This window comes from Sardina pilchardus, chromosome 5 (assembly GCF_963854185.1).
Source record: "Sardina pilchardus chromosome 5, fSarPil1.1, whole genome shotgun sequence".
Taxonomy (NCBI): domain Eukaryota; kingdom Metazoa; phylum Chordata; class Actinopteri; order Clupeiformes; family Clupeidae; genus Sardina; species Sardina pilchardus.
Window position 1 is genome coordinate 22,165,757 of NC_084998.1, and position 12,500 is coordinate 22,178,256.

The 12,500-nt window shown below is 47.3% G+C and overlaps 1 protein-coding gene across 3 annotated transcripts in view; it reads left to right on the forward strand.

The window, feature by feature from the left end:
* LOC134080479 (serine/threonine-protein phosphatase 2A 55 kDa regulatory subunit B beta isoform) overlaps nucleotides 1-12,500 on the forward strand; it is a 77,964-nt gene that overhangs the window by 50,285 nt on the left and 15,179 nt on the right. For 2 of the 3 annotated variants that reach the window (XM_062536942.1, XM_062536943.1), the window contains exons 2-3: nucleotides 9,072-9,169; nucleotides 11,737-11,902. In XM_062536942.1, the coding sequence (XP_062392926.1) occupies nucleotides 9,072-9,169; nucleotides 11,737-11,902 (264 nt within the window). Of the gene's footprint in view, nucleotides 1-6,399; nucleotides 6,516-9,071; nucleotides 9,170-11,736; nucleotides 11,903-12,500 lie in introns of those variants that run through there. The other variant, XM_062536944.1, reaches the window with a different exon arrangement.

A 12,500-nucleotide genomic window follows, 5' to 3' on the forward strand; every position in this document is an offset into this window, starting at 1 on the left:
TTCATGAAATGATGAATGATGTTGAGGATGTTGAGGATCAACCAAAGGGTTGATACCTTAAGGTAAAAATAGCTTTTTAACTGAATAATCTTCTCACGCATGAAACAAGAGTATCGTTTGGGCTCTTTGTCAATATTTTCACCAATGAATTTTGACTTCCCTTGCGCTAGCATGTTTCAAGTCTCCTGGAGTGTGGAGTGTGTAGTTCGTGTTTACATCGCTGGGAGGAAAAGGAGGACAGGCCGCATTCGGTGTGATAATCCCGAGTCAATCCCTCTGACGCACGTCACTCTGCAGCCGAGCGGCACCCTAATCTCCCTCTCATGCAGGTGTGGAGCGATATACCTTGAACTCAGGAGCCGGCTGCCTCTTGCATCCTACCTGGTGGGCGGGGAAGGGGGATGGAGGATGGAGGATGGAGGATGGAGGGGCGAGTGCTGGGGATAGGGGTTACACAACTGGCTTTGAGAGCTTGTTTACAGCTTGCCTTTTGGGCTGCATCCCATCTGGGTTGTACAAATCCCCCCCCCCCCCCCCCCAGCCTCCTTCTGACTGGGGCCCAGATTATGCGGCGCTGAACGTTTAGTCTCGTTACTGTTGATTATGGCCCTGATGCTCTGTAGGACGCCACCGATGTAGTTACAGACAGATCACAGGACCTCTAAGAAGACTTTGCTGTCTGGCTACCTCACAAAACATACGGGTGCCGTTTTCATTATGTGCGAGCACTCACGGAATATTCAAGAAGTTCTTTTCATACTGTAGATTGAAGGCATGTGCACACAGTATAAGACCTATAACAGAAATCAGAATATAACAGAAGGTTGATGTAAGTGCCATGCAACCTGCATGACCACAGCATAGTATACCCACTGTTACAGTGTAATATACAGTACCCGTTTACTAATAATTTTGGAAGACGCATTTGTTCAATTCAATATTCAGCACAAGAAAGGAGGAGAAAGCATTCTGTATGAAGCATGAATGCGTTTTTTGAATTAAACATATGACTTTGGCTTTGCTGGAGCTTTGCTATGGCAGATAAGTGACAGAAACACAAAATGGAGGAAGTGGATTATGAAGTCATGGTTGTCCTACCACAGCAGCTCTGCAGTGCTGAAGCTTTCAGGTCTTCAGGTCATCGCTCTGTTGAGAAGAACCTGAATGAACCTGAATTTTTTCTTTCAAAGTGAATAATGTTTCCTTCACAGAACAACATTGGTGGCCTTAAGAGTTCAAGTCCATCTCCAGTTGAGACTGACTGTGAGCAGAGCCATAGAAGGCGTCTTTCATGGCCACGGGCTCAGAGAGACTGAATGGTCTGTGAAGTCTTCTTGTTCCTCGCTCTGCTTCTCTGGCGATGGAGGAATGTTTCTGCCTCAGCTGCTTTCAGAAACCATTTCAAGAGCAAGAATCAAGAACCCCTTTGAGGTTGGATTATAGACACATTTCTGGGTGGCAATCCTATCAGATATGCATTGACATCCACACATTTCAGAGTCACCCCCCTCAGAAATATTCCTTTATTCCAGGTCTTCAAGTGCTAGGTCATTTTCTTTTGCTAGATCAGGTGGAATAGAAATCATTCGTCTGTTCTTTTTTTAATTTAATAATAAAATCCTTTCGTCCTCCATATAGTCATTGTCCACACCGCCCTCTCCACCCCAATCTCGGTGCCCGGCTCCCCGAGATCGACCGCCATCTGCATCCGCAGCACTCTAATTTTAGCCCCTCATCTCCGGGAGGTGCAGTGCGGTGCGGTGCGGTGCGGTGGGGAGCGGTGGATGCAGGGAAACGGAGGGGATCCAATCTCCCCCTCAATCAGTGGCAGGTGCGGAGGTTGGCGGGCCAGAGCCAGGGGCAGGCGGATCGGTGCCTCCTGTGTGCTGCTTCCACTGCACATGTTTAATGATACGGCGAGGCATCGGCATATCAGGGGAATGGGGTGTGTGTGTGTGTGCGTGTGTGTGTGTGTGTGTGTGTGTGTGTGTGTCAGGCGGGGACAGGTTGAGATGAACTTAAAGCATTCGTCTCATGGCCTTGGCCTTGTCCCTGCATCATCACCTGAGATTGATTTTAGTGATGGGTAGTGTAGAGAATATGGAGGCGGTTGTTGTGTGTGTGTGTGTGAGTGTGAGTGTGTGTGTGTATGTGTGTGTGTGGGTGTGTGTGGGAAGGGGGGGGGGGGCGTCCATTCATGTGGCACGATGACCTCTGACCCTCGGGGTGTGTGTGAGTGCTTACTGGCTTTGTGATTTATACTCCGGCTCTCAGTCTTGCTTTAGTGGACCAAAGAGTAGAGTGTCAAGAGGCTCACTGTCGTAAAATAGCACACACACATGTACACGCACACAGAAACGTACACACACAACCACAATCACACATACACACACACACACAGAAACATACACACACAGCCACAAAAACACATACACTACACACACACACACTAAACCAGTGGAAATTTGATAAAGAAATGCTCTCTTGTATATGACTACAAATGCCCACAGTCACAGTAAATGGCAAAAGAGACCACGAGACAGCCTTCCAAACCAGATTGCAGTGTTGAATATCAGCCTAATGTGACCAAGGCTCTAACTCCACCCACAGACCCAATCACCATTTTGAAATCCATCAGAAATGGAAAGCTTTTAGGGCCATTTGAAGCATTTGGGGTATCATGGCTGTGAGAGTCACTGACAGAAGGCTACAAGCCGTTTTCATCCCGATGGCTTTCAGATCACTGCTGCCTCCATTAAAACACATGAAAGCGTGCCATATGCAGCCGATCTGAGCCCCTTATTTAGAAAGAAAAAAAAAAGAGTCACAATCCGTGTCTTATCTCCAATGAAAAAAAAGAAGCTATCCATGTGCTAAAGCCCTGATAGACTCCTGCTCGGCGAATTAATCACAATCAACAAGGAAAAAAGGGCGGCGTGGCGTTCAGGCGCGAGGCGCAGGGATGTTTCTTTGTCTCGTCGCTCGGCGATGTTCGCCCCCTCTACTCTGTCCCGTGACTGGCGAGGCTCGTCTGCTCTGATATGTGTCTCCGGCTTCTTTCTTCCGCGCTAACTGGGGGCACCATCAAAGAACAAAGGGCCTGGCGTCTCGCACTCATCCCAGAGCCGGCGTTAATTGGCTCACCCCCCCCCCCCCCCCCACACACACACACACACACACACACACACACACACACACACGTTTGCTGGGTCTGATGTTTAATGTGTTAATAATGGTTTTGGGGAGCGAGCCGGTGGTGGGGTTTCAGGCTTTTCAAGTATCGGGGGGCTGCCAAAGCTGATACACTCCAGTTAGCAGCAGACACACACACGCGCACACACACACACACACACACACACACACACACACACACACACACACACACACACACACACACACACACACACACAAAAAGGACAAAGCACTGCAGCAAAGATGATCCTTTCACACTTCAGGTCTTTCTCCTCCTCTGTCACCTGTCATCCCATTGCCTGCTGTTTTTTTTTATTATTATTTTCTTCTTCAATCACCCACTGATCTCATTTCACTAGCGTTAGAGTGCACACACACACACACACACACACACACACACACACACACGCATACAAGCAGACAGACATGTGAACGCACACGTATAGCTCTGTAATAGAATTAGTTCAACATTAGCGGTGGTGTCCGCTGATTCCCCTGCTGAGCGAGCAGGCCTGGAATACTAATGACCCGTCATGGCCGGGGCAGGGCTTCATGCAGACAGCACTCCGCTCCGCACCGCACCGCACTGACATCATTATTACTTCACCGGCTGACTTAAAGACACACACACACACACACACACACACACACACACACACAGACACAGACACAGACACAGACACAGACACAGAAACACACACACACATTTGATGATTGTTTCGATGAGAGATTGATGTGATATGAGAGATGAGAGATTGATGTGATAAATCTGTAACCTTGCTGAATCCAACCGAAAAGCAGAAACAGCATCATCTGAAACACTACAACCCCCACCCTCTCCTCTACTCCTGAAATTAGAACATCCACCCACCCCTTGCATCACTACTACCCCCCCACTCCATACACACATGAACGCAAACACACACATGCACATACACACACACACATGCATACTCACACACACACACACCTTCGGTGCTCTGGAACCAGGTCTCGTTTTGATGATTGTGTATTCCGTTGGCGAGCAGGATGTAAAAGGTTGGGAGTCGGCAGCGCAGGGGGGAGACAAAAAGGAGAGACTCCAGGGGCCTAATTAGGTCAGGGTGTTTTGTGTGGCGGAGTGAAGGGAGAATCATTTGGAATTCAGACTTTCCATCAGGCGCAGGGATGTGAGCGAGACGTAATTACTCTCCGTGTGTGTCCTCTTTACGTCCGTCTCTCCCCTTTCTCTCTTCCTTCTCTTCCATCTCTCCTTCCTGTCTTCCCTCTCCTCCAACTCTCCTTCCTGTCTTCCCTCTCTTCCATCTCTCCTTCCTCTCTTCCCTCTCTTCCCCTCTCTTCCGTCTCTCCTTCCTCTCTTCCCTCTCTTCCCTGAGCTCTTCAAATGCAGAGGCAGATACAAACAACCTGGCAAGCGCCTAGAATGCTGTTGTTTCTTTGTTACTGATGCGAGTTTGTGTGTATGTGTGTGTGTGTGTGTGTGTGTGTGTGTGTGTGTGTGTGCGCATGCAAACATACAAAAGCACAATGTGTTCTTCATGAGATCTCCACTGAGGGAACACATCTGTGACCAAATGGATCATTCTACTGCAGAAAATGTTGAAATGCCTCATCTGTGGCAGAATTTGTGGAAAGTGCAGACAATCCATCACTCTCTTTCTCATCCCTCTCTCTCTCTCTCTCTCTCTCTCTGAACGCCTGTGTATACTATTCAGTTCAGTTCAGTTCCTTTATTATCCCAAAGGGAAACTCTGTATATGCGTGTGGATGAGTTCAGGTGTCGTAATCCAGATCTCCCCTTCCCTTATGTTTGCATGTCTTGGTGATGTTCAGCCATACACACACACACACACACACACCTCTGAATCAGCACCACTGTTCCAATGGTCTGACGTGTTTGAGGGAGCTTCTCTGTCCAGACAAGGAGCAGCTTCTTCTGGGGACTCTGAGGACCTGTGGCTCAGTCCCCTGGCTCAAGAGCCCAGACGAAATGTCCTCTGACAGGCTGAAAGGACGGCCTTTTTACCCCAGTGCACAATAGCTCCCCTTTGTCATCACGGGCAAACGTTTGCCAAGTTGGGCCATTGTTAGCCTTGTACCATGGCAGACACTCTCTCCCACTCCTCACTCACTAATTTCTGGAGCCAATTGTCCTGTTGTCTGTGTTTATTTCTTTGTATTTCACTCACATAGACAGCAAGCATGGCTTTGAAGGAGAATGTTTTTATTTAATTTGCTAGTCCATTGGTTGATTTGTCCATGCGGAACACAGCCTTGAAAAGAACAGCTTAAGGGTGGCTAAGCACTTTGGCTACCTGTTCCCTATTAAGCCAGCCAGATTTGACTCGGTTAACCAAAATGAGAACAGTTACATAACGTGAATGGACCACTGGAAAAAAAAGGGCTTGTGGTCTTTGAGTGGTTCGGTGGAAGATGTGATTTGCTGGTTTGGAGACACTTACTCTCACCTCTGCCTCACAGCACAAAGGAGGAGAGGAGCAGATTTGACATCGCTGCCGTCTACTGTGTTGTCTTATACCTGTGAGTTAAAATGAGGATTGTGAAAGACTAAACAGTCTTGCTGTGGACTGCCAGTTCCACTCCCCAAGAACAAAGTCTCTCGCAAGAACGGCACACACAGCCCTGCTCGATAGTCAAGGAGGGGGTTGTCATGGAAACCACACTCTTAAATTCTCCACTCACATACACACACCCACATACACACACGAGAGAGAGAGAGAGAGAGAGAGAAAACGTACGTAGGTGTGTCAGGGTTAAAGGGAAAAAACAGCAAGCACACAGCCCTCTTGTTCTCTCTCTCTCTGCCCCTCTCTCCCTCTCTTTCTCTCTCTCTCTCTCACTCTGTCAGTCTTGTCAATCGCACAGTCTCTATATAACTCTGCTCTCCCTCGCTTTTTTCTGTCTCTCTCTCTCTCCCTCTCACATTTTATGACGATCTCCTCTAGGGACAAAAGAATTATTCAGGAAGCTCCTCTTGTTTAGCTGCTAGGATTTGTGCGAGTGGCTCCAAGGCTCGGAGCCTTTTCCGAGGGCTTAGCATTCTGTGGAGGATGGGACGGCGAAAAGAGATGGGGTCGATTTCTTTCACAGCATCAAACAAATATACCTGCGAATGAGAGAAGAGAAAGAGAGACAGAGAGAGAGAGAGGGGGAGAGAGAGAGAGAGAGAGTGAGTGAGAGCTGCAGTGAGCGCAGAGCGAATGCCCTTTTTCCTCGCCAACGGATTGCATAGCAACAGTGCATCCCACCGCCTCTCAAACAGATGCATCTCCTTGAGGAAGACCAAGGAAGATGTGTCAAAGGTAGGAAATTGATTGCGAGTCTTTGCTCTGTACGTCTCGGCGCGCCAGATACCGAGTCAGAATGAGTGGGGTGGGGGTCGGAAATTAATCGAGTGAGAGAACAAAAGACTTTTTTTCGCTTTGTTTTGTTTTCCTGTAAGAGCGATCCGTGCCAGAGTAGCTGCAGTATTGTTTGGAGGGAAGGGCTCTGCTAGCGTCTCGGAGTTTGTGCCGATCGGCAGCGTTTGTGACCGTGTCTGGTGTTTGGTGCAGATCTGTTTATGTCGGATCGGTCCGACGTGTTGACATGTGAGGGGGGAATCTCTCCAGGTTGCGTAAGGACACCCGAGTGGTAGCGCAGCCCCAACACACACACACACACACACACACACACGCACACACACCTTTCTGCCAAACGACTTATTTACAGAGAGGTAATCACTCGCGGGCAATCGCATCACACACAGTCAATTAGCACGGTAATGGCTAATGCTAGCAGCCAGCGCAGTTCCATGCCAGCGTTCAGTTTCTCTGTTCACCCCACCTCTGTTTTCGGTTGGTTGTGTTGTTTTTCCGTCTGCCGTCCTTCTGGAATTTTCTTACAATTAAGAGGCGTTTGGTGTTCATCAGGGGGCTTTGGAGTGCGGGGTGAGGTGCGGTGTGGTGCGGCGCGGTGGGCGTGGGGGTGTGCCAATCCCCCTTCCCCACGCTACGGGGGCGTGACACAGATCCAGCGTTGGTGTTGTCGGTGGCGACAGGAGATACTCGCTGGCCTCTCCGCTCTTCCCTCTCCTCCCTCTCCTCCCTCTCTTCCTTCTCCTCCCTCTCTTCTCTCTCCTCCCTCTCTTCTCCGGCGCTGATGCCCGCGCCGCTCCCCAGAGTGTGCCCTGGCGTAATTAAACATCCCCGCTTGCCCTACTTCCTCTCTTGGCCCCCGGTGGGTTGCTATTGGCCAGAGCCACTCCCACAATTCAATTCAGCCGGTCCGTAGCCCCTCTTTGATGTGCTTCAAACACACACACACACACACACACACACCTTAGTGGAATTGTGATAGCAGTAATACGTTTGCGTTGAGCTAGGTTTGTCAAGAGATACACACTTACAGTAATTGTAGGTTCATTCAAGGCGAACACTGTTGGGACATGGTCACTGGCCATTTATTTAGGCATTTTTGACATATTTGGATGTCACAGGAGTGACACTATCTCGGCTCACTCGGTGTGCCGACACAAGTGAGCTTGTATCTGCCATCTTTAATATTGTAAGTGATGAATATGCCCATTAGGGTGGGTGGGGGGGGATTTCATAATGCCAAGCCTTCAGCAATAACATTGCCAAGCCCTTTCCTACGAACATCTTGCCGGCGTATCTGATGGTTACTGATGTGGATGTGACATTTTTTGGGGTATTGAAAACCAGCCCTGGCAATTGTGTTTTTATCTCGGCTTCCACACACACACACACACACACTCTCCCAGGGCTTCCTATGCAGAGAGGTATTGTCGAGCTTGGAGCATGCTTCTGACAGGCACTGAGTTTGACAGTGAAATGTGGTGGTGGGATTTGCATATCAATGAAATGGTGACAGACAGTGTATGGGGAGTGTGTGTGTTTGTGTGTCTGTGTGTATGTATGTGTGTTTGTATGACTGTGTGGGTGTGCATGCTCATTTGTTTATATAGATATTGCTGTTGTAGTGGTTTGAAAGCACAAGGTGTTTCTTTTTCATAATAAATTAAACAATAAATAGGTAGACAAAGAGATACAAAATCATGTTATCATACATAACCTTTGATTGATGATTTTATCAGGATAAATGTTAATTCTCATTTCAAATATTGAAGAGCATTTGAGATAGTCATTACTATAGATGCTAATTGCAGCGGTGTGTTATGGGTTGTCGACTCTCCTCCTCTTTGGAACGTCTTCCATCCTGGATCCTGTCTTTGTGTGTGTTCGGGCTCTCGTGTTTTTGTGTGTGTTCAGGCTCTCGTGTTTTTGTGCTTTGAGTCTGACAGCTCTGTGTCCTTGGTCCTAAAATAGGATCTGCAGAGGCTTCTTTTGAAGCACAATTCTGTCCTCCTCTCTTTCTCTCTCTCTCTCTCTCTCTCTCTCTCTCTCCCTCTCTCTCTCTCTCTCTCTCTCTCTCTCTTTCTGTGTGTGCTCCACCTGGTACAGCAATTAAGTGCCATATTGAGACAGATGTATCATGCTTTATCACAGCTACATGGAACATTAGGGAAACAGCATCTATTCACACCAAAGGATAATACTGTCAAATTATTCAAGTGACAATTAATCCTAGCTTGAACCCCAAGCCAATGTATTCAACCGTCATACAATGTATTGCTACATAATAAACCCCGTTCAGATAGATAATGTTTTTCATCTGTATTTGTTATTTCTTAGATTTTTTCTCTATTCTCTGATCTGCTCTTTTGCATCACATTCTGAATGACCATCGTATGTAAATAAACCTGCCTTGCCTTTGAGATGTGTGTTTTGCTGCTGGGTAGAGGTAATGTGAGACCTAACTGGTGTCTTGCTCTCTCTCTCTCCCCCCCTCCTTTGCAGCTGACATCATATCCACAGTTGAGTTCAACAACACTGGGGAGCTCCTGGCCACCGGGGACAAAGGTGGACGCGTGGTGGTGTTCCAGAGAGAACAGGAGGTAAGGACTCATCCCGAACCCTAACTCATCCCCACACCCCAACTCATCCCCATACCCCAACTCATCCCAAACCCCATCCCCACACCCACATCCCCAACTCATCCTGAACCCCAACCCCTCTCAGCTACCCTCCCACACACACCTCCTGTCCATAAGAACAGGACATAAGGACTCACCACACACCCCATCCCCTCCCAGCTGCCCCCATTCCAGTCTGTGAGCCTGAAGACAGACAGACATCCACAATATACTATCAGAGGAAAAGTGAGGGCAAAATATGAGAAAATGGTTATGTGGTATATTTTTAAATTCAAATCGTCCATTAGTGGTAGATTATTAGAAATAACCTACTACTGCTGCAAGTACTGTTAATACCATGACATAACTGGTATTAATACTTACTTTCGCAAATAAATACTGATTAGATGGCTCCCATGGATACCAAAAGGGCCATTCATAGGGCACATGGTGATGGTGTCTATTGAAAAAAACGATACATTTGATGAAAAATTGTTTCTATCTGATGATTGCCAGATCTTGGGTACTTAATTCTCGGGTGACACAAACTGTGTCTCATCATTAATAACATTTTAATGTTGTATGTTGTTTAAGTATTCATGAAGTGGTTATGAATTATTTCGATTTATTCGGTTCTACTCTGTCAAATATTTATCTTCTTCAGCACATTTGTAGTAATTGTGATATATTTTCTTGGTTGCCGACTTCAAATCTTGAGCGCTTTTTGAGATGCCTAGACTTCAGCAGTAGGAGCAGGACAACAAGGGGCTAGACAATGCTTTGAATATTTTGTCTGGTTTGGAATATTTTGTCTGGTTTTGTCTGCTCCGAGCGGCAAGCAGGCAGAGAGGCAACTCTCTTCCCTCCCCTTTTCAGCTTTAAGGATGTTTCATGGTGTCTGTTAATCCACAACCACCGGAGAACCCACACCCCACCCCACCCCACCCCACCACCACTCCCAAATCCACCCTCTGTTCATGTTCCTCCTTCTATCCCCCCCCCCACAGTTCATATTCCTCCCTCTCTCCCTCCCTCCCTCATTCGCCAGCCTTTTGTGGAGACACAGCGCTGCCTGAACCTCCAGCCCCCTGCCGCGGAGAAATCTGTTTCCATTAAGGCGTTCACCTCCCGTTTGGTCATCTGAATTTGGGCTATTGATTCAGGTGCTTCCTGAGGGGAGAGACCTGACACTGGGGCTTCCATGGTCTGGCCTGCTGCTATTGATGTAGTCTCACACCTTAATGGTTTTAAATTAGACACTCATAATAGCTCCTTTGGTCTGCCCATGATAAGGGCATGTCCAGGTTGGCATTTCCTTTTTTAAAAGACCGGGGTTAATTCCACATCATGACATAACTGTGCAATCTACTGATGTATTGCGCATAATACTCTTTAATACTCTTTACTTGATAAATTCAAATTCATCCCTTTAGTTAGTTCCCGGTAGCGCAGAAAAGAACCTGCGTCACATTTCAGTATTTGCAAACAGAATGTACATGTGTTTGCATGTTTCTCTGAAACATTTGCAATAGCCTCCTGTTTTATTACACCTCGTTTTGTTTATACTGCTGCCCTAGATTCTGGTTTGGTTACGCAGCGCTTGCATTGTCTGTGGAAATATAATCATGTTGCATCTGAGCAGCGCTAGTGTGTGTGTGTGTGTGTGTGTGTGTGTGTGTGTGCGTGTGTGTGTGTGTGTGTGCGTGCATGCGTGCGTGCGTGCGTGCGTGCGTGTGTGTGTGTGTGTGTTTGTGTGTGTGTGTGTGTGTGTGTGTGTGTGTGTGTGTGTGTGTGTGTGTGTGTGTGCGTGTGTGTGTGTGTGTGTTAGGCTGCTGCTCCACTCCATGAGATGCGCTCCCTTCCAGGGCAGGGGCCATCTGTGCACATGTCTGTCATGTCTGTGGGCCGTGCCAGACTCTCATGTAGCATATTCATTTTGGGAGGATCACAGAGCGGGCAGCACCTCTCCAGCACCGTGTGTGTGTACAGTACTCTGGGCTGTAGTGCTTAGGATTAGAGAAGGGTCCAGTTGTTCTCTGCGCTGGTACATGTGTTGTGCTAGGAAATGATACGTCCAAAGGTTTGCGCTGGGCCAAACCGCCGGATTCAAACCGCCAGGATTCAAATTTGGACCCCTAGTAAAACACCCAGCACACCCGAGGCAAAAGCTCTACTGAAGCCACGCCTAAAGTATCATTATTTTCATCTGCATGTAAACATATTCATCTGCGCACATGAAAAGAGGTTTGCATTGCCAGTGCAAATCATTTGCATTGTGAATTATGCAAACTGATATTGGATACTGTCATTGGAAAGGAAGAATATATCCCGGGGCCAAAAAAATACGGCATTTTGTTGTTTTGACATTATTTTGGAAATAATAGTCACATAGGTATTTTAAGGAAACCTCACAGATGATAGACTACACAATGTAGCGAATTCCATTCTACATATTTTCCATGGTGTTTACCCAGTACTTGCACCCTGCTTTGGGTTCAATGAGCAGACCCCTGCCTCTCCTCATAAATGCTTCTGTGTTGTCTCCTCAGAGTAAGAATCAGCCTCATCGGAGGGGGGAGTACAATGTTTACAGCACCTTTCAGAGCCACGAGCCTGAGTTCGACTACCTGAAGAGCCTGGAGATCGAGGAGAAGATCAACAAGATCCGCTGGCTGCCTCAACAGAATGCCGCCTATTTCCTCCTCTCCACCAATGGTGAGCTGAGATGCTGCTAGCATAACCGTTGATTGATGTGCCTGTGACCAATCAGATTGGTTAAAACTGAAAATGTGACAACATGAAACACATAACATAACATAAATGGCAGGAAAAACAAGCATAAAAGCATACACAAGGGCATTGGGTTATTGGGGTCTTGTCTCAACAAAGAGCATCTACTGCTGTGTAGATGGTATGTTCTGTGTGAACAGCTGCTATCCATTCTTTTCACCAAGGGCAGCTATGCCCTAAAGAATGACTGTCTGTATGTGTGTGTGTCTGTGAGTCCTTGTCAACATTGTTAAGTGTTCCATTAAGAGTACTTTCTGCTAGCTTTCCTCCGCTGACTGCCATTTTGAATATGAATGGAGTTAGAGAGTGCACATCTGCATACTGATATGGATGCTAATTGAGCCATTAAGAGAGAGAAGCACGGATGAATTCAGCTCAGTTCTGCAGTTTAGACGGGAAACATAGATGGGGGGGGGGGGGGGGGGGTTAGGGCGAGGTTAGTTAGAGAGAGAAAGAGAGAGAGAGAGCGAGAGAGAGAGAAAGAGGAAGAGAAAGAAAGAGAGAACACAGAGCATCCTTGAAG